Below are 21,723 nucleotides of genomic sequence, written 5' to 3' on the forward strand. Positions count from 1 at the left end.
GCTGGCTGCTTGCCGCCACTTTTAAACTGAGCGTAGTAATTTATAGTCAAACAGTTACTTCGTGGCCATCTTACCATACTGACGGACCTAGTTGGCATGCTCGCTGCCAACAATCGCATGTAACCGTTAAAAAATAACGAACGGCGGAATATTTGAACTAGATAAATAAAAAAAAACTTATTTTCGTATCGAAAAAGAAGCTAATCCATTCACCATTCAAAACAGAATTGTATCGAATTCAACTGAATCGTTCGCAGTGTTCGTGAATTTGAAAATTTGTGAACTTTAACGCGCTGCATTAATCAGATAGAATTGTGTCGAGAAGAGGTAATAATACTATAATTTAAATATTAATGCAGAGTGGCTGGCGGCACATTAAAATATGGAAAGTGTTGAGAAGAAAGTGTTTTTAGCAACTAAACGGAAAATAAAATGGCAAACAAATGCATAAATAAAGAAGATTATTAATATTGCCGCACACAAAGCTACGCCGCAAGCTTAGCTGATGGATAATCGCTTAATAATTACATGCGCATGCGTTGACTGTGTCTATTTGTGCGGTTTAAAGCGCGTTTGGTCAATTAATTTTTTTATTGTGGCAATAAACTTCCTCCGGGTTTATGCAGATGCTAATAGTTACCAATTCAATTTGCGCGGAAATGCGGCTAAAGCAGCTAATCGCTGATGGACCGTCAATGATAAATGTGTTAGAAGTGTTTATTGAAACGTGTGCAAAAATATCTACATACATACTTTCGTTAATTATGTGCAAAAGAATTTTCAAGCGAATTAATTGAGGGAAAAGTAGTGCAATCATAAAAAGGAAATATTTTATTTATTTAATTACAATTTTATAATCGGCAACTCAAATTAAAAGTGAATGTAAAACTAGGTTACTGTCTCCGTAAATAGATCTAAAAAAAAACACATAAATTTTTGTGGTCAACTCCGAGTGAATGTACACATAAATATTTCTTTCTCATTCACTTTTATTACACTGCTCCCTTTTCGCTGAAGGTCTGCTGTCCCATATTGCAGCGACATATGTAACTGTACAACGTCTAAAAAATAAAATTTACATTTGACTACCTTGATAAAACAATACACAACTAATATGCATACATACCAAACATCGCCCGTTTTCTGGAAGAACGTCATAATCCAAGAAATTTTTGTTTGAGTTAATTATGCAGAAAGAGATGTCAGGCTTTATTTTATGTTGTGTAAAAATTTCCCGACGAAATACATACATATCGTCACCTGCAATGCAAAACAAACATCAAATGCATGAAATGCAAAAAGTCATAACTAATGAAAAATTTAAAATTCACTTTTTGATTTATATGATGGATTTCGTCGAATTACAACTCCCCACATCATTTTATCAAAAAAAAAAATTAATAAAATATTAGTCACTTCATTTACGATGTTGTTACGTCTTTTTTTAGTTCAGGTGACGATATATTAATTGTGGCTTTTAGAAAAGAATTCGTCTTTCTTATAATTTCAATCTTTTCCACTTTGCTAAGCTACTGTCTGCAGTTCTCAAGAAAAATCACAAGAAATGTTTTTTATTATTTCTATACCGAAAAAGTACTTTACTTTTGCTGAAAATTTTCGTGAGGAAATAAATATACAAGTGTTTTTTTTCTGGAAACCTATATACTTATTTAAGAAATTGTGATAGAAGAAAGTTCCTTTTTTTATATGAATTTTTTATTTTTCTTGAGAACTGCAGAAAGCCTTATAAGTGGAAAGCAATCAATATCTAAATTTTTTATTTTTAGATGATCCAAAGTCGTGGTTCTTTGATTTTTATTTTTTAATTCAAGAAAAATCTTAAAATTTTTATTTTGTCGATAATTTTTAGCCGAGACTACATTTTTATGACCGATTTAAATTTTTTCTGGTCTAAAAAATTAAGTTCGAAAAAAATAGTTCAAATATGAAAAAAAGAAAAAAATGAAGAATAACTATAAAAAATGGTTCGGAAAAATAAAAATCCAAAAATAACGATTATTCTTTATTGAATAAATTAAAGTCATAAAAAAACGGTTAAATTTTATTGGAAAATATAAATCCAATTTTAACAGTGAAATTATGATTTTTATTATATAGATCACAGCCGTTAGTCATCATTCATTTTTATTAGTGAAAACTAGGATTAAAAAGAGTCGATTTCTTGAATTTTTATTTGTTGATTTATGACATTCTTCCAACAAATGATCATTTTCTACGTATATATCGCTTATTTGCTTCAATAGTGTCATAATTAAAAATATGCAATTATTGAGTTAAGTACGCTGAAATTAGCGCTACCTTTTCTTCAATATTGTGTAAAAATGTCATATGTCGGTATACCAATTACCAGTAGCTCACTATACCAAAATATTTAACACATTAATTTTTTGCTAAAAATTAAAACCGTTTTTCTTGAGTTTGGTTTGTTTGAGTTATAACAATATTGAAGTAAATGAGCGATATGTACATGTATGCATACATATATTTTTTTTATTAACGTTCGCCTATGGCCGGCTGCTTAACTTCACATTTTAAAGCCCTAATGCTTTATCCGTTTGCGCATGCGCAAGCTCTTTCTTATACGTTTAGCCCATTGACCAAATATTTTCAACAAATTCTAAGTTTTGGAAATTAGTTTAATCGGAATAGCTACTGAACTGTGACCTTGACTCATGTATTTATACACAAATATTTTACTATACTTGCATACATTTGTATTTAATTACTATTTATGTAGTCTGTGTGAATGTTGTTTAGCAAATTTAAATTATGTTTTATAGCATGAACTATGAAAAATTAGTTATTGTGACACTGAGATACGAATACATACATATCGTACCTTTGCTGCAAGAGTGTCATATCATAATCCAAAATATTAAAAACTCCACAGAATCGGCTTTAAGGTTTACACAGTTTACATACACTTCCGTGGTAAAAATTAATAATAAAGAAATTGTCTCCTAATGAGCTATTGTTAATCCATACACGACATAGAAGAAAAAGTGGTGGTCATTTCTGCATACTTAATTCGATTTTTTTTTTTTGTTTACATATATACATATCATGTACCTATGAACATATATTACACCGATTAAAATAAATCGACTATCTTTCTAAAATCCCCTTTGAAATAATTTTTGGTCACTGAAAAAAACGGCTATCACAAGCGCCGCCCTTAATATTAAGATTTAAAATTTCTGTTTTCCACGTAAATAACAGAGGAAGAAAACTGTTTTCAATTTTAATATTTTATAACTAGTTTTAAATCAACGTTTCGGAATGAGCGATATTCAAACATATGTATGTTCATTAGGCCGCACCATTCCCCATACAAAAAAATCAGTAGTGTTCCCATTGAAATTATAAACTCTTTCAAATATTAAGACTTCCACCAAAATTTTCGGAAAATATTGAGATGTACCTGAGCTGGACCGATTTGAAAATACCTCCATAAATTGAGTTTGTTATGAATAAAAATAGTTGTTTAATGTATTTCTTTGAAAAAAAAAACGCTCTTAAGATAATAAACAGTTTGAACTTAAAAAATTTGAATAAATACATTTGATTTTTTTTTTCAACGGAATAATGAGATTGTTAATGTTGTTTTTGAACTTTTTTCAAGCATTGGTTTAGGAAAAACGTAAATAACTTAGCCAAAACTTTACCCATTTAGACTTATGAGGTATCATTGGAATGGTATTTTTTCACCTTTTTTATTTTTTTTTTTGCAAAAAGGTGAACCTTTCTACTGATACCTAATAAGTCCAAATAGGTATAGTTTTGGCCCAGTTTTTTTAAGTTTTTCCAGAAACCAATCCTTGAGAAAAGTTAAGAAACAGCATCAAAAATCTCATTATTTGCATCCGCTGAAACATATTTTTTTTTTTAATCTTTATTCAGAACTGTTTTATCATCGGACAACAACAAACAAACTACATTTTAGGAGGTACAGAGTAATGTAAAAGATAGTAGATTTTTTTTTTGAACCTGTCTAATGTATGCATAGTTATATACATATACGCAGCTACTACAAAATTTGACATAACGTGATATTATGGTCCTGTAATAGTCGTGAACTATCCCGAAGTGGTCCTAAAAACGTCTTCGACTAGTCCCGAAATAGTCCTAAAATAGCTTCAAAATGAAGAACTTTTGCGTTAACAAATGTCAAAATACCGTTGTAAAGTAAAAATTCATAGTTTAGGTTCAAACACTAAAGAGCAGAACCGTCCTCACACTTTGGCCAATAATACATAGTATCGCTGTGATACCATGTGGAATACTAGTCCCTTTCGATGTCATGAGCTTTATTGATGTCTTATTTCCATCTATCTAGTCAGAAAATGTCCTCCAACCTCCCCAACGAGTTAAAAGTCCTCCTTGAAAGCTTAAAACTTAAAATTTTTACATCTTTAATTGCTAGTAAACAAATATCGTAAATCACATTCAGGAATAAAATATAGCAAAGAGAAATCTGAAATTGGTAACCATGAAATGGGTGGCATTTCATCAACTGCCAGTAGAATAAATATACTACACAATACTGCAAAAAAACTAGTTGCATGCACTTTTTTTGTCATGTGGTAGCACCTCTAGAGAATTTTAAATGACTCCGTGAACCAAAAAGTTTGAGAAAAATTCGAAAAATAGTTATGGTGACTTTGGGTTAAAATTACTTTTGTTAAACCCATACCTAATGCTTTACCTAAAATATCCTAGATTTTCCCCTCTTTTAAAAGAGCTATCCGTATCCCATTTGAAAATTTAAATGTAAACAATTCATATATTTGACAACATTAACCCCTTTTTGGCTTTTGTTCATGTATGACACGATGGGCTACATAATCTTAAAGTGTACAAAACCCACACGCTTTGCTTTGGATGTATGTATTTATAAGAATGCATTATGGTTTAGCGAATTAAAACACGACTTCTTCACTTGCTAGGCCACGTCGTCCTTAAAGATAACAATTCCATAGCCCTTAAGGTACTGGAACCTGCTGGCGTTGGCAGGAGAAGACCAAATGAAGTTTGACTTGACTTCATTTTGTATTTCTATTTTGCGCTAGTTAATATATATATATATTTTTTTTAAATCATATATTTTATTTATCTTTATTGTGCATTAAGCAATATTTAAAACTTATTACTAGATAAAAATAATCATGTATTGAGTACACCCAGTGGTGCAACCATAGTTTATTCGCAGGTGTTCAGTATTAGTAGAGATCTAATATTGACTTCCTTTTAAGTCGCTTAAATGATACTGTATGAGAAATGAGTATAGAAGTGAGAGGATTTGGGTGATCATGTATTTTTTGTTGGTGCACCAAGACGTAATTTTTACTGCAGGAGCACCAATATGGATCACGGTCACGGTGTTCGCAATCAATTTAAGATTTTTTAATAGGAACCTTGGAAGTATCTATTTCTTTATGGGAGGAGTCTGCAGAGCCATATAATTGTATTCCATATGTCTCCACCGAGTTTAAAACATATGAATAGAATAAAAGCTTATCCCAGATTGAGACTTGAGATTTTGGGTTCAATAACCAGTAATATGAGAAACAAAATGAGTGGCGCTTTAAGGGATTTGTCCAAAATCGCTTAGGCGGTTACTGAGCCAATCAGGAAACAGAATAGTTAAATATATATGAAAATATTACGAAATAAGGCAGTTGAATAATTGATTTCACTCGATTGAAGTGCAGGGCGCAAACCGTGGATAGATAATGCAGTCAGCTGAACACCACACGCGTTCATCGATTCCCTTCTCCCTGTAACATCCTACAGTTTTATTTGTGGTTAGTTCTGCATAAACAGCAAGTCTCTGAGGCATTTTTTATGAAATTTTTTCTTCGTTGTGTTAAGAATTAAAAAGAGGTCAGGGTTGAAAAATCGTTTCGTGAGGACCATAATTATTAATTCTAAGTCTGATGAAAGCTGGGTCATTTCAACTTCCAGATCGTTTATCATTAACTTGAACTGTTCATTTATGGAATAATTTTTTATTTTCTTTGCAAGAAAAGTTCGTGTCTTCAGTCTTTCGTTAACTTTATTTACATAGATATCTATTGGTTTTTTTTTTTATACCCGAGCGCACTTGTGCACAGGAATCGAGATAGATATAGACAAATGTATAAATAAATGATCAGATTGAAAAGAGAAGTTGACTAAGCTATGTCTATCTGTCCGTCCGTCTGTCCGTGAGATATCGCAACGAAATTTGTTATGTAGATTGGCCTTTATCCAAGGTAGGTTGCGAAATCGGACTGTAACCTTCTCATTTAACGATGTTTTCCAAAAAAAAAAAAATAAGATATTTCAGTAAATATTGAATTCAAATCATTGAAAATTAGTATGTGAAGTAGAATTTTGGTGCAAAATAATAATATTATGAAGTTTTTGGAAAAGGTGCGTAACCGACCCCGCCCACTTATGATGAAATACTGTATCTTAGTAGCCGCTTCACTAATCCTTACCAAGCTCGGTACGAGCCTTTCGTAGGATCCAGCAAAGAAATTTATTGCAAATCATTGAAATCGGATAATAGCCATGCCCAACTCCCATATAACGGTAATTTACAGAAACACAAAAACTGCGATAAATCAGTAACTACTGAAGCTAATTGACTCAAAATCCATTATTGTAATGACCACTGAGCAGAAAATTAGATTGTTATAAATTTTTGGATTTCGGGCGTGCCCTGCCCACTTGTGACGAAAAACGGTCACGGTAAACGATTTATCAATTTCTACCACACTCGGTGAATGGCATTTCGTTTCGATGATACCTTTTGTTCTCGGTCCCTGTTTTACAGTCCTCTGGACGATCTCAGATAGAGGTCGAAATATCGACAATAAAAACTAATTAAACTAAAACTTGAGTTTTATTTTTTTTTGCTGGGCCCCGAGCTTAATAAATAAAAATTGTCATAGTTATTTTTTTTTTTTAATAAATTAACTTACTAAAATGCACAAAAGCCTTTAGCGCTAATTTTTTCGCGAAATTAAACGAATGTTATGTCCTCCCAAAGCAAAAACGTCATCCTACAAAGTCCTTCTTAAGAAAATTTCTGTTCTTCCTTAGGTGTTTTAAAAGTTGGCAAGCTTGCAGCTGTTTTTCAACAAACTTTACCAATCACAGCCAAAAAGTTCAAACTTTTTATTCAGATGTTGATTTTTAATAATTTTTTTACTGACGGTGCGAGGCACTTTCTTCCATATAAAATAAGTTGTCGGACATACTTGAAGTCTAAGAAAACGCACATCACCGTCAGCTAAAAAAATTATTATAAAGAAATGCGCCTTGAAACTTGCACTGTAGTAAAACGTAAACGGCTATAAAATTGCATATCTGAAATTTTTCTAGTAATTCTAGTAATTCTAAATAAAAAGTAAAGTTTGTTGCATTTTAATAATTTTTGTACAAATTATAAAATGTAAATTTGTACCATACAAATGTATATATGCTTGTGTGCATATAATGGACCTTAAGAATAAATGTAAGCACTTGCTTTTTCTCAAAATTTCAGACCTTTAATTCGATTTTTCCAAATAAATTTCAGTAAAAGGTTTGAAATTTTAACAAACGCAGTTGCTTAGTTTTTATTCATAAGGCCCAATGGGCTAGACTTTCATAAAAAATATAATAAACAATAAATAAAGAAAAGCAAAATAGCCAAAACTGGTCCGAATGGCACTTAGATATAGATATAGATTATATCACTTGTATTTGTTTTTATCGTACATATCAGTATTTTATTGCCTTATGTGTGCATGCCTTAAGCTCCTCCATCACAAGTAAACAGCATCAAACCATTCAATATGCGTTTGCAAAAAAAAATCAAAAAAATTTTTTCAAATCTCATTGGTTACTTAATATGTATGTAGGTATGTATTTATTTTTGTTAGTCTATTTGTCAATCAATCGGCACCATTTGAACCAAGCCTTATTAAATAAATGCGCGAATGAATAGAATCAGTTCTTTTGTTTGATGATGTAGCCATATTTAGTGATTTTAATTACCGCTGTGGTTTGCACATAGTCTCTACGGTACTGAAAGTGAACGTTGTGAGTAGTTTAGTAAAATATAATAGAAGAAATATTAAAAGAAATAACTAGTTAGAATATCCAATTAAAATTCGCACCCATAACTTAAAAAAAAAGAAAAGTTATCTAGGTCATATCGAAGGAGCTTTAGTAAAACTTTCTATGTTAATTATTACCTCGTTTATTTAAATGATCTCCTAACTGCATCTAATCGCGTCTCCTAATAGTTCAACTTCATCGGCCAAAACCCAACTGCTTTGTTATTGGTTAGGATCAACTTTTTCTGTTATTCGCGGGTATTCCGCGGCCGAGGCATCGAACCTGGCTCTATGTAGCGTTCGTAGCAACCTCCAACCACTCGGCTATGGCGAAAATAACATAATTCCATTAATTAAATACCCAAATATAATCACTTATTTATTATATCACTAAATGGCATTGTTTTATTACTTTGTTTCTCCTCATATGTAATGAAATCAAGCAATTTAGCCACTCATTATGACCACTTATAGGTGATTAACAAAGTAATACTTCACGCTGGTTAACTGGCTAAAGATGCTTATTACGGAAGACAAAAACTCATGGAAGAAATTTAAAAAATTTTCTTTCTATTTATTACACAACGTCGCGCCAGCAAAGCCACATAAATGGTATTATGAGTAGGCCTATACGGGCAATTTGGGTGGCGAGCAACGTAAAATATTTGAATACTTATTTTATTTGCAATGTGCATTTTCTTCAACAAAAATGTGCATAAGCGCGTGGTAGGTATGGTATTTAAAGCTTTTTCTTTTGTTTTCGTCGCGCCCAGTCGTCGTCACCTAGCCGTCGTCGCCTAGTCGTCGTCACCTAGTCGGAAGCATTAAGTTTTTATGTATTCATGTATTTACAATTATTACGTTGGGTTGTCGCGCTTGCGTGCTTTAGTATTTCTGAAAAATGCACAAAACAGTTGAAGATTCATAGCATTTTTATGACTGTTCGTGTTTATGTTGCGTTTCACCGATATGCGTTAGTATTACAAAATTTAAAATAGTCTGGAATCCCGCTTTTATGAAGTAATTTTTTTTAGGGTTCAAGTTTTCACAGATAATCCTAATTTGAGGTTAAAGTGGTTCGCAGAAGTCGTCTTGGCTGATTTGGGGACTAGATGAGAACAGAAGCCGACGAGCGCAAAAAACTTGTTTGATCCTCTGGTTTATTTTACTAATACAACCTTCATCTAATATATAAAAATCTCGTGTCACGGTGTTAGTGGTCGAACTCCTCATGATCCATGATGGTTAAAAACAACTTAATATGGATATAAAATGAAATGCATTTTTTTTTTCAAAGTGTTCTATTTATATTTTGTTTCTCTGAACAATGAGGTGCCTTTTAGGCTAAAACATTAACGCATTGATAACGCCGTCCGCCAAAATAATAAAAAAAATTCGAACACGCGCAGCAGTTTTTAGTTTTTCTCTCTGGCGCGAATACTAAAAAGTGACTTTGTTATTTCAAAAATATCATTGATTCCAAAAAATTAAAAAAAAATTATCAGAAAAATAAGAGTATGTAAGAGAAAATTCTGTAGAATTAAAAAAAAATATTTAGTTTATTTTTTTATAAAGCTTATGAAGTTAGAAAGTTAAAATATAATTTTCTAAAAAAAATTTAAAATTTCAAGAATACAATTTTCAATACCTACTTGTCCTTTTCTTCTTTGATTCTATAGAATTTTCTCTTTAATTTGATACCCATACGGTTTTTCTAAGCTGGACTGAAATTCGTAAATAATTTTTTTAGGTAATCATATTTTTTCATTTCTTCATGTGCTTTTTACAAAAAATTCTGACGTCTGAGAGAAAAACGCATTTTTTCTACACTTGGCCCAGGGTTTCGCGAATATATTTATTTTTTAGCGCGTAAAATTGACAGCCCTCATACATGACATACATGACATAAAAAATATTCAAAAGTAAAGCTATCCAAATGACCACCACTACTTGAAACCTAAACACTGAAAATTTCAAAAGCTATATGCACTCCAAGCAAAACTTTATTGACCTGATACCTACTTAATTTAAATAAAAAAATAAAAAAAACCATTACTAATATTTTCTAAGTTCCAACAACTAACATGTACATACATACATAGATTTGCAGTTATTTCAATATTTTATTTCACTTGCGTGCAAACTTACGTGTGCCAAACGTAAAACGTGATCGATGACTCGACAAATGCTGACATCAAAAAATCATTGGAACAGTTGAACTTTTCAACTTCGAAATGACATTTATAGGTCGGAAAATGGTTTTAATTGTATTTTCGGCTCATTGCAAAGTTTTTAGTAACACCTTTTTACAATCACACATCAACGACTTAACAAATATTGCTGAAATCTAAAAGCGTTTTCGTTTCTAGAAAAAATGTTGCCTTCTCATCGCCCGCTTCTTAGAGTTTTGTGAGTAGAGGGCAAAGAGATGGTTGCATTTTTCGGTAGAAACGAAATCGGCTTCAGTGTTGCATGCGATGCAACAAGCCACTGCCAGCGTAAACTAACCACATACATACGTATGTACACATATACACATTGCAGTCATAAGAGACTAGACGTAATGAAGATGGAAAAAGCGTGGAAAAAAGAAGTCAAAAATTGACATTTCCAGCGCGCCAGGAAGGTGATGAATGCACATAAACTTGCGAAAAATGGATCAACGTAGTTGCTAAAAACAAGTAGCAACAAATCCAAGCATTACCTGTGAGCATAGCAATAAATAAAAAAGAGCATAGCAAAAAAAAACAAATTGAACAACAAACAAACAGTCGCGAATATATAACTATTCGTATGTAAAAACGTATATAATTCGTATGTACGTAAGTATATATGTATGTAGAAGCAGCAATCATCAACACTACCGACTAGTTACCGGCCTCCAACAGATTTTTAGCATCTGGCGGAATCAAGTATAGCAACGACTTTTCACGCGACTGACGTTTAACACATCTAGATAGGTATATATGTATGTACATACAAATGTATGCTTAGTAGATATAAAATTTCTCACATGTATGTAACCCTATTATTTAAATTTCAAATAAAATTCAGAAGGCTTTCTATTTTGCTTAACTATGAAATATTGATCAGTGAACGTAACATCAATCATAGAACAATATAAAAAAAAAAATCATGTGGGAAATAAAATTATTGCTCAGTCGCACAGTGTGAAAAAGTTGTGTGTGGATCCTTCTTTCTCTATTAATCCTATTACCACATTACTTGTGAACCCGCATGGCATTAAAACGTCAAAATTGAATTTGGCATTTGAATTAGGTGCGACTCTCTTCAAAAACCTAACGGATATCCCAAATGTTAGTCACAGCTGCATACATACATATAAGCGGTTCGTGTGCCAAATTTCATCTAAATCCTGCCCACCGTTTCTGAGTGGATGGAAGTCTCGCAAGGTGGGGTTTCTCTCAAAAGCTCTAACTTCAAAAGAAACGTTAGTTCACATCTACAGGCACGCCTCTTTAATATGACATCTCATTTTTTAAATTCGAAAGAACATTGCTGATCTGATCATCTTCATAAAAAATGTCTTCGCGTATAGATGGATACTACTTTTCAAATAGGTGGCAACCTTAATCAAATGTATTTTCAAACTAAAGCTTTCATAAAACTTTTTCGTTTGACACTTACATATTCGAAGACACTGACTCAGACAAGTGACCACATTTTTTTTTTGTCTGTTTGTTTCAATATTTAAATGTTTTTTTTTTTTTTTTTGTTATTTTATATAGAAGTATTGTCCAAGCTTTAAAAAGAAACATGCATATAAAAGCTTCAAACTTTATACAAAATTTAGGAAAATGTACATTTTTGGGTTTCATTATAGCCCATACAATATTAGTTTAATGAAGTGCGCGCAACTTTTTAATATTTTTTTTTTCTGTCCATCCATTACTATTACCTTGGGCGAGAAAATATACTAAAAAGTTTGAGAAACACTCTGTTTAGGCAATTCAAACCTAAACTATATTTTTACTTACAAAAAATATGAAATTTAGTTGGTGTTACATGAGTAATCAAATATGTAATAAACAGGGAACGGATTTTTGAGACCTAAAAACCTATAAAAAAAAGGCAAAATAAAATAGTAAAATAGGCAGGAAAAGGTACTAGAATACGCAAAAAAGGCAAAGGAAGGCACTAAAAAAGACAAAAACCGCAAAATAATCAAAAAAATACTTTTATTTTAGGAATATTTTTTTTTTTCAAGTAAAAAGAGAAAAACTATAAACTAGTTTGATTATATGAAAAACTTGTGCTTTAAATCTTTGACAATTTTCTCTTTTCGTGTTTTTAACTCATAAAAGTTTTAATTTCTATAGTTGTAGTAACATTGAACCACAAGATGTATTTTGAAGTTTTCTGGCAGCATTTTCATTCGATTTTTGCGAGTAAAAGCCTTATTATATTAAACGTGTGGTCCTATATTTAGACATGCCCCAGACGTAGCAGGTACAACTTATGTATATGGTGGATATATGCACAGGAAGTTAGTTTGGCCTTTTGGCATCATATTCAAGTCCATATGAAAAAAAAAAGTATTGTTCGTGTCACCTTTGCCGTCATTTAAAACTTTTTCCAAACTTGGCTTACCTATTTAAAAAAAAAATGTACTTCTGCTGTTGCGAAAACGCAATAAGGTCAATTGATTTTATTTCGCACCAGTATGCGAAATAGTGTAAATTGACGTTATTTCCGTTGATATTGTTAGCAACCACCTTGAAATTTAGATGAAACTTGTTGAATTTTTCAAAATTTTACATAAAGTTTAAAACTTTTTTTTATATGATTTGTTAAAGCATAAACAAAATTTCAAAAATATTGTGTTTGAATCACTGTATATCACCTATGTACATTAGACTGCATCACCAAAAAAAGTTACGGGTTTTCCACCGGGACTACAAAATTTATTATATTTTAAGACGTCCGCCAAAATATTTCGGAAAATTATTAAGATTTGAGCGAGCTGACTCCATTTTTGGAGGTATTTTCAAATCGGTAAAGCTTGCTTACATCTTAATATTTTTCGGAAATATTTTAGTGGACGTCCGCAAATGTAATAGATTTTATAAATCCAAAGGAAAATCAGTGCCAATTTTTTTTTTGTGGGGAGTGACGCAGTCTAATGTACATACATATCTTGTGTATAAGTTAACTAAATTCGACCTTTCAAAGTATTTTCAAACTGAAATCGTTTTAATCTCTTTCGTATGAGTTTTCAAACATGTAACGATCCGGGATTTCTACCTCTAATCGTACGAAAAGGCGCAGATCGTTAAGCATGGCTGATTTGTGGAGGATGCTCCAGTAAGGGGACGGAGAAGAGTTAAAACATTTCATCACCAATTTGTTATGGTTGCACTCTCGAATGGCAAGAAAGGCTTTTTATGTGAAGTTTTTTCATGTCAGAAGTAAACACGAAGTTCTGTCATTGAAAAACGTTTTTGAATATTGCTCGGATCGAATTAGGGTCCTAGCGGTAGAATATCACATCGCCCCCTCCCTATCCAAAAATTATGCATACACCCCTGTCGATACAATCGATGAACTAAATGAGGCGAATAGATGAATGAACAAATGAGTGAACCAATTTAAACTCAAGCAACGTAACGAAAATATGTACATATGTATGTACATACATATATGGGAAAGCATTCCTGGGAACTTTAATGATGTTAAGTCACTGAAAGTTCCCTCAGCATATACATATGTATGCATACACAATCGAACTATTTCTACATAGTCGGTGGCTCAAACACAGTATACACCTCTTGTAATCAGTGATGTTGCGAATATTTGCATTCGCATTCGTTATGCGAATGATTCGCATCATTTTATACATTCGCATTTGCATGAAATGATACGAATATTTTGCGAATGCGAATCTGCACATAGGTAGAGCGCGCAGTTAACGACCACTAATAAGCACACAATCGCAGCGTAAAGCCCATATGTACATATGTTAAAGGTTGTTTCAATTTAACGTTTAGTATTTAGTCCTTAGCATATAATTTTTTCAAAATAAATATTGCAAAATTTTAAGGATAAAATTTTTAAGGACATTTTCAATACCTTATGCACCAAAAAATTTAATCTGTTCTTTCTCTATAGCATTTTTTCTTTAATTTGATACCTATACTGTTTTCCTAAGTACATTGTACTAAATTTTTCAAACCATTTTCTGAATTACTCATATTTTTTTTTTTAAATCCTGACTTCACAGAGAAAAACTAAAAACGCAATTTTACTGCATATATGTATGTGGCTTCGGGAGTATATTGATTAGTTGTGTGTAAAATTGCCTGCCGCACGGTGTTATGTGTATGTATAATTAGCTAGACATTTATAAAAAAATATTAAATATTAAATAATCAAAAGAAATATAGCAAAAACTGGTCAATATAAGGCTTTTCTCTTATTGCCACCATTGCAAATTACAAATCCCGAATATCCCGGGACTCTTGGCAAATATTCCCGGGATTTTCGGCTCTTAAAAAACGCCGGGATCCCGGGATACCGGGATTAACATCCCGAATAGTAACTGATGAAGTAAGTGTACATGACGTCTTGAGACCGTATTGGCATAGGTGGAGCCTAGGTCAAAATGTACTTTAACGATTATAAATGCTTATAATGCTTTTTCCTACAAATCAAAATATGAAATATGTGATTATTCCGATTTCCACCTGCATTAAAAAATTCCTTCAATTGTATGAAAATTTCATCCTTTTAGAATCTTAATTTCACAATCTTCTTAATTATAAGAAAAAAGAACACATGGATGCAAAACTTGTAATCAGAAATTGGCTAAGCATTACAATTATTATAATTACATAATTGTTTTCCAACAAAACTATGTAAACTTACAGCATTTAAAATTACATTTGTGAGAATATTAAAATGATAAAAAATTAAACATCCACTTACCTGTGCGTGCCTTTTAACTTATACGCGATTGCAGATTATTGCGTAAATTAAGCAACACTATGCGATTGGCCTTAAATTGCAAATTGAAAAAAAAAATATGTGAATTGCCTTACATTTAACAATTCCTTGCTTTTTCACCAAACACGCGTACCTATTACCATTTCAGTAGAGAATACCATTCTTGAGTGGTTAAAACATCGACTTTCAAAACTATTCAACCGTAGCTAAGCGTAGAAACAATAAAACTGACTCATTAGTTAGCCATAAAACGGCTTGCCGCAGTTAACCAAGTAAAGTAATTCGCGAGTGCGAAGAAAAAAATTAGTTGCAACGTTTTTTTTTTTCTTCAATCAACTTAATTTCTGGACAGTTGGACTGACTTTGTCGTTTTTGAAGTGTCGCTTTTGACGCGCAAATGCACAAATATGAGTCAACAAATAAAATAAACACTTGCATCTTTGTGCCATTAATACGTTTTGTGCATTGCCACTGCTCCATATAAGTTAAAATGTATGTATGGTATGGTTGCGGGGAAAAATGATTAATTGTGGCTATTTTAGCCGCCAGCATATTTTGCAATGCCGAAACTAAGGCATTTTATTTGGAAACAAAGTAGCAAATTTAGGCGCCAACGCTTGGCCTCGTTATCGTGCTTAATTACAAGCACATACATGTGTAAACACGTAGTAAATCTGAACATAGGCATACTTTTGAAAACTACTTGTTACAATTAAATTACCAATAAATACATATTAATTAAGTGTGGGTCCACTTGCATTGTATTTTGGCAATTAAGTTATTAACAAAGCACGAGTGACAGACACTTCAAAATGCTTTGCTGCGTGATGGTTTCATTAGCTGATTGGCTCAAGCGATGATCGATAACAAAAAAACACACAAGACAATAATTACCATAAAATAAATATTTTATACCCAACGCACGTATTAAATGTAGTTATTTCACCTTTCTGTAAACAACATTATAGCAACAAGGGTGTTTTTCTGCATTTGAGACATTTTCGATAATATGCTCAATTAGAATTAATAAAATAAATGAATCTAGATTGATAGAAACCGATAAATTGGTTACGTAGATTCACTAATGTTGTCATAGATGGGCGGTTCCACGCCCATTTTCCAAAAATCCACAATAATATTATTTCTTGTTAAGAGATTGTTGTAACTATTAACTTGTAATAAATGAGTGTCTCTAGCTATTGAAATATCGGAGTTTTCGTATTTCTGTAATTTGCCGTTATATGGGAAGTGGGCGTAACTTTGGTCCGATTTCAAAAATTTTCGACATAGATATACATATACATATATTTTTTACCACCGCGTCGAGTTTTGTGAATATTGATAAATCGGTTATCGAGATGCACATATGTATGCAGGGTGTCCTAGACCTCCTCTAACATGGAGCGGAATTTTTTTTTATTGAAAAAAAAATGCAAAAACGTAACGTATCAAAAAAGGGATGTTATATCTTTTAAGGATATTACCGACTTTCGGTTTCGACCAGAAGTGGGTTAAACATACCGGAAGTGCATTATTTTATGCGGAAGTCCATTCCATTCGTTTTTCAATAAAAATATATTGGTAAATTTTAGAAGTAGTGGAAGTGCGAAGATCATATCCGGGCGAAACCCTTAAGATAATGTATCCCTGATTTGGTAGGTCATATTTTTATGAGTTTTCAATAAAAAAAAAGACAAATTCCCCTCGGTTTTAGAGGGGTGGACGAGCGGTCTAGAAGACCCTATATACTTATAAGTGGGCAGTGCCACGCCCATTATCCCATTTACTACCAAGAAATTATTTTAAAAATCGATTTTGAGTGAAATGGCTTCGGTGGTTACGGATTTATAGTAGTTTTCATGTTTTTGTTATTAGGACCCCCCCTAGATAGAAATAGAGCTTTTCTACAGGTGAGCCACGCCTATTTTCTAAAAGTTTCATATTTTTTTTATTTTATGCCAAAGTTATAATAAGTACCCTTGTTCGCAAGTTCACTCGGGTATAAACATGCTTCAACAATTGTCAGCCTGTCTTTGACGGCAATTGCTTAAGCTTCGACTGGTCGAAAATCTCACTCAGTCACAAAATCTGAAATGATTATCCACGAATAATTGACTGTACAAATTCAAACTGCAACTAGATTTTCGTCACATGTACATACCTACAAACATAGCAATACATACCTACATACATATGCAGACACATATTTTAATGTGCCATTATAGCTCAGTCATTAAATCAATAAAAACGTAAAATTTTCGCATTCATTCATTCATTTTACAGTCATTTGTGCCGCATTACAGTTGTAAACAACTTAATCAATCAGCCAGCAATGATGAAGCGATTTACAACTGCCGCAACGCTCTTGATCTTTGCTATCGTGACTGCCGTCTGGCTACCGTGGACTGGCGTTAGTGCGTTGGCTGAGTCCTCAACCTTGCAAACGGCTAAGCAGTGGAAGCTGTTCACCTATAATTTCTTACCGCATGCACCCATACACGATTTGAACTTCTACAATCCATCCAATGTGCTGGCAACCGGTATTACGGTTTCCCACGACCGGATTTTCATTGCGACGCCGAAATTGTTCTCTGGCGTTTCGTCGACCGTGAATGTCGTCTCGAAGGCGGAGTTCGGCGATTCACCAGTGCTTCAGGTGAGCAAACAAAATCTCCAATATTTAGGCAGAGTTGGAAAAAGGTCCAAAATATGCAAACACATACTTGCACGTTTTTGCTCTTTCTATACTCACACATACTTATAAGTATTTTTGCATGCATTTCCTTCTAGGCTTACCCAGATTGGTCATTTTCAACAACCGGTCGCACAGATTTCAATTGTAGCGACTTAGTTTTGGTGTCTGTCTACCGCATGCGTATCGATTCGTGCAATCGTTTATGGCTTTTGGATGCTGGTGTTTCACGCTCACTCGAAGACTTCGAAGTCACTTGTCCGCCAAAGATTTTAATTATCGACTTGAATACCGATCAAGTGGTGCGACGTGTAGACTTTCCTAAGGAGATACTACGTGGCGAGTCGTTGTTCACAAATCTGGTCATTGACGAGACGACAGCGAAACATGGCAACTGCGATGATGTGTTTGCGTACATAACGGACACTGTGGAGCCTGGTAAGTGAAGCAATTAATGAATGCTTAAGGAAATGTTAGTAATGGACAGTGAAAAAGCGACTTATAAAATATGGCAAAAAGTACTAATTGTGCTCCAATTTTGGTTTATTTTTTTAGCTGTAGTGTATTTGCTTTGGCAAACTACCACGCCCACTACACTAGGGGGTGGCAGGGGTAAATGTTATCAAATTTTTATCAAATTCGATTCGCAGCTTAGCTTTAGCCATAAAGACATAACTTTTTCAAAATAAATAAAAACATAACCACTCTATACTTTTCAGGGATCATCGTTTACGATAGCGGACGCGATGTTACCTGGCGCGTTTCACATCCTGCTATGTATCCCGATCCAGATTTTGCGCAGTCAGAGATTCTCAACGATCGCTTCATACTAATGGATGGCGTGGTGGGCTTAGCATTCGATCCCAAATTGGGTGTGGTATACTTCCAGCCGCTGGCAACTGATCGGTATGACATAAAGATAACAAACTCACAATAATTAATTTCTAAACTTCATTTCTCTCACTCCACTTCTCATCTACTTCACAGCTTATTCTCTGTCACCAAAGAAGTATTGCGTGCCGGCCCGCTTACGCAAAATGAAATACTTAAAGTGAAATTGGTCGGTAAGAAATCTTCACAAGGCATCGGACTCACCGTTTCGCCAGTGGATGGTAGCATTATTTTTAGTCCACTTACTGAAACTGCAATCGCTGCATGGAATCCACGCAATAACAATCAACTTGTGCTCGCTCACGATCGCGAACGCCTGCAATTTGTTGCCGATATGGCAACAACACCACATGAGCCAGGCGTTATCTACGCTGTTTCATCGAAATTCCATCGATTCTTTTTGAAAAATCTCAACCACAATGAAGTGAATAATCGTGTGCTTCGTTTGCGCTTAACCAACGATTACGTGTCAACACACGGCGCTATCGGCGCTCAGCCCTATGATTTACATACGATCAACAAAGCTTCCAACTACTTCGGAAGTCCATATAAAAAAAATTCTTTGGATCAAACGAATGTTATTGGTTACGGCAATTACATCTACAATAGTTTACATGCTGGGGTTAAGTCCCAACCGCCCTATAACTTCGAAACTGTCGGGTTAATCAATTTCTCTCTGCGAAACCCCTTCACTGCTCTTAATGCGGGCGAAGCTTTTCCGCCGCGCAAAGAACAACGTTCGAATGATCAACGGCCTTCGTATTTGGATAGCTTGAATGGTGAGCGAAGCACTGCTAGTCCAGATCTACGTTACCACATACCAACAACAACATTATCTCCAATACTTCACAGCGGTCAGCACACGTCGATACCATTCAGTGTCGAATACGATCTGCCGCGTCGTGTACGTAATGCTGAAGGACAAGAAATAAAAGGGGCCATAGAGTCAACCACTGTGAAGCAGTGATGGCGAGCGGTATTGTGGTTGGTGCTCTGGCGTGCCTTAGTAACTACTTAGCATTTATTCGGCTGTCGAAAACAGTGTGTACTATGTGCAACTGTTTAGAAGCATAATTTTTGTATTGTATGTGCATACATACATTGTTATACTCATATACATATGTACATATAAGTATTCAAAATTGGTAGTTCATTTAGTAAAACTTATTTTTGTATGTAAATGTATCTACGTATACAAATACAAAGAAGTGTATATAAGTAAATAAGAAGTTGTTTATTCTAAGTGTGCATAAATTGATTCGAGTTAATTCAATCACAAACAATAAAAATCAGCTAATTTGTATTGTAAATAAACTAATAAAATAATTTATATACGCCAAAATTGTGTTTACAATGACTTGCAGTAGCGTAGTTATTCATTTCTGTGCTACGGAGTAACAAAATAGTTACGGTAACCATAACGCCGGATTTTCACCAGGCATTAAATGACAAAGTTAGGCATTAAAACTACTTGCGCCATTAGGTTAACAGCAATTGTCATTGAATTCGTTTCCACATGGCATTTTTTAAGTGTCACACATTTTTCGTCAATACAATGCCTAGTGGAAATACTACATAATAAGTGGGCCGAAAAAGCACCACAACATTGGTAAATATGCTTGCAAATATGCTCGAAAAAAAACACACAAAAGGTTAAGTACAGTTCAATTTTTATACCCGAGCGCACTTGTGTCCAAGGGTATTTGTTCACATAACGATTGTTTGTAACAGCCAAAACGAATTACGCTATGTGTCGGACGGACACGTCTATCTGTCTGGAGCACAAATTGAGATATGTCAACGAAATTTGGTAAGTAGGTTGGTTGCCCTTTATCCAAGGTAGATTGAGATTGCAAATGGGCGAAATCGGGAGATAACCACGCCCACCTCCCATATAACGTTTTTTCGAAATATGCAAAAACTAAGATATTTCCGTAAATATTGGATCCAAATTGTTGAAAGTTGGTATATGAAGTCGAATTTTGGCATAAAATAAGATAGTTGTAAAATTTTTGGAAAATAGGAGTGGCCCCGCCCACTTATGATTAAATGCTGTATCTGTGTAGTCCCTTTACCAATGCCTAGCAAACTCGGTGAGAACTTTGCTTAGGGCCTCACTAAGAAACCCGTTGAAAATTTTTGAATTCGGACAAGAACCACGGCCACTTCCCATATAACGGTAATTTGAAGAAATACGACAACTACGATAAATTAGTAACTATTTAAGCTAATTTACTCAAAATCGGTATATGCAAAGACCTCTTAGCAGAAAATGATTTCAGGGAAATTTTTGGAAAATGGGTGTAGCACCGCTCACTTAGACATGTGTATCTCGGTACCCGGTTTATCACTTTTTACCAAACTCGGCACATTTAGCAACCTTGGCGCAAAAGAGCAATATGTTGAAAATTTTTGAAATCGGACTAAAATTACTGCCGCTTAACATATAACGGTAAATTTCAGAAAGACGAAAACTCCGATCTTTCAATAACTAAAGATGCCAACTTACAACAATCTTTTAACAAAACACAAGATTATTGATTTTTGTGAAGTGGTCTTGGCACCACCCATTTATGACTATAGAAGTATATTTCGATAACCGCCTTACCGATTTCCACCAAATTTGGTCCAATTAATTCAATATAGCATAGCATATTATTGAAACTGTTTGACAGTGGGAAAAATACTCTTCCTTATCATGCAGTTTACTGAAAGGTGAAAAAACGTTATTTAATACGTGCGCCGGGTATTTAAAGTTCGGTTTCGCCGGAACGCGTACCTCTTTAGATGTTCTTTATTCAGTTTATTTCAAGGATTGAAAAAATTAATTAGAAACGTAGAGAGAATAGAGAAATACGAATATGCCTAGCAAACATTTTTTTTTTTAACTAACTAAACCCATAAATATTTCGAGATAAGATGAGAACCTGCCTAACGTCCGAACACAAGTTTAGAGGGTAAATAAACCGCAATTACTTTAAATTTAAATTTCTACTATTTGATTCGCATAAGTACTGCTGTAAAACCCTTCCCTGAAACTATAAAATTTTTTCAACTTATTTGCCC

General features: G+C 33.6%; 1 protein-coding gene across 1 annotated transcript; it reads left to right on the forward strand.

Moving 5' to 3' along the window:
• Positions 1-73: 73 nt before the first annotated feature.
• Positions 74-19,989, forward strand: LOC118737375 (major royal jelly protein 1). The gene is made up of 5 exons (XM_036467829.1): positions 74-327; positions 17,358-17,730; positions 17,865-18,204; positions 18,486-18,672; positions 18,754-19,989. Exons 2-5 carry the CDS (start codon positions 17,407-17,409, stop codon positions 19,622-19,624), a joined length of 1,722 nt encoding a protein of 573 aa, XP_036323722.1. The 5' UTR covers positions 74-327; positions 17,358-17,406; the 3' UTR covers positions 19,625-19,989.
• Positions 19,990-21,723: the final 1,734 nt, after the last annotated feature.

This window comes from Rhagoletis pomonella, unplaced genomic scaffold (assembly GCF_013731165.1).
Source record: "Rhagoletis pomonella isolate Grant_MI unplaced genomic scaffold, Rhpom_1.0 Rhpom_scaffold_00004, whole genome shotgun sequence".
NCBI lineage: Eukaryota > Metazoa > Arthropoda > Insecta > Diptera > Tephritidae > Rhagoletis > Rhagoletis pomonella.

Bases quoted from the DNA above. Each gene is read 5' to 3' on its own strand.
- LOC118737375 (XM_036467829.1), top strand. From the start codon at position 17,407: ATGATGAAGCGATTTACAACTGCCGCAACGCTCTTGATCTTTGCTATC. The intron at 18,205-18,485 runs GTAAGTGAAGCA...TATACTTTTCAG, and splicing joins AACGGACACTGTGGAGCCTG to GGATCATCGTTTACGATAGC. The intron at 18,673-18,753 runs GTATGACATAAA...TCTACTTCACAG, and splicing joins CAGCCGCTGGCAACTGATCG to CTTATTCTCTGTCACCAAAG.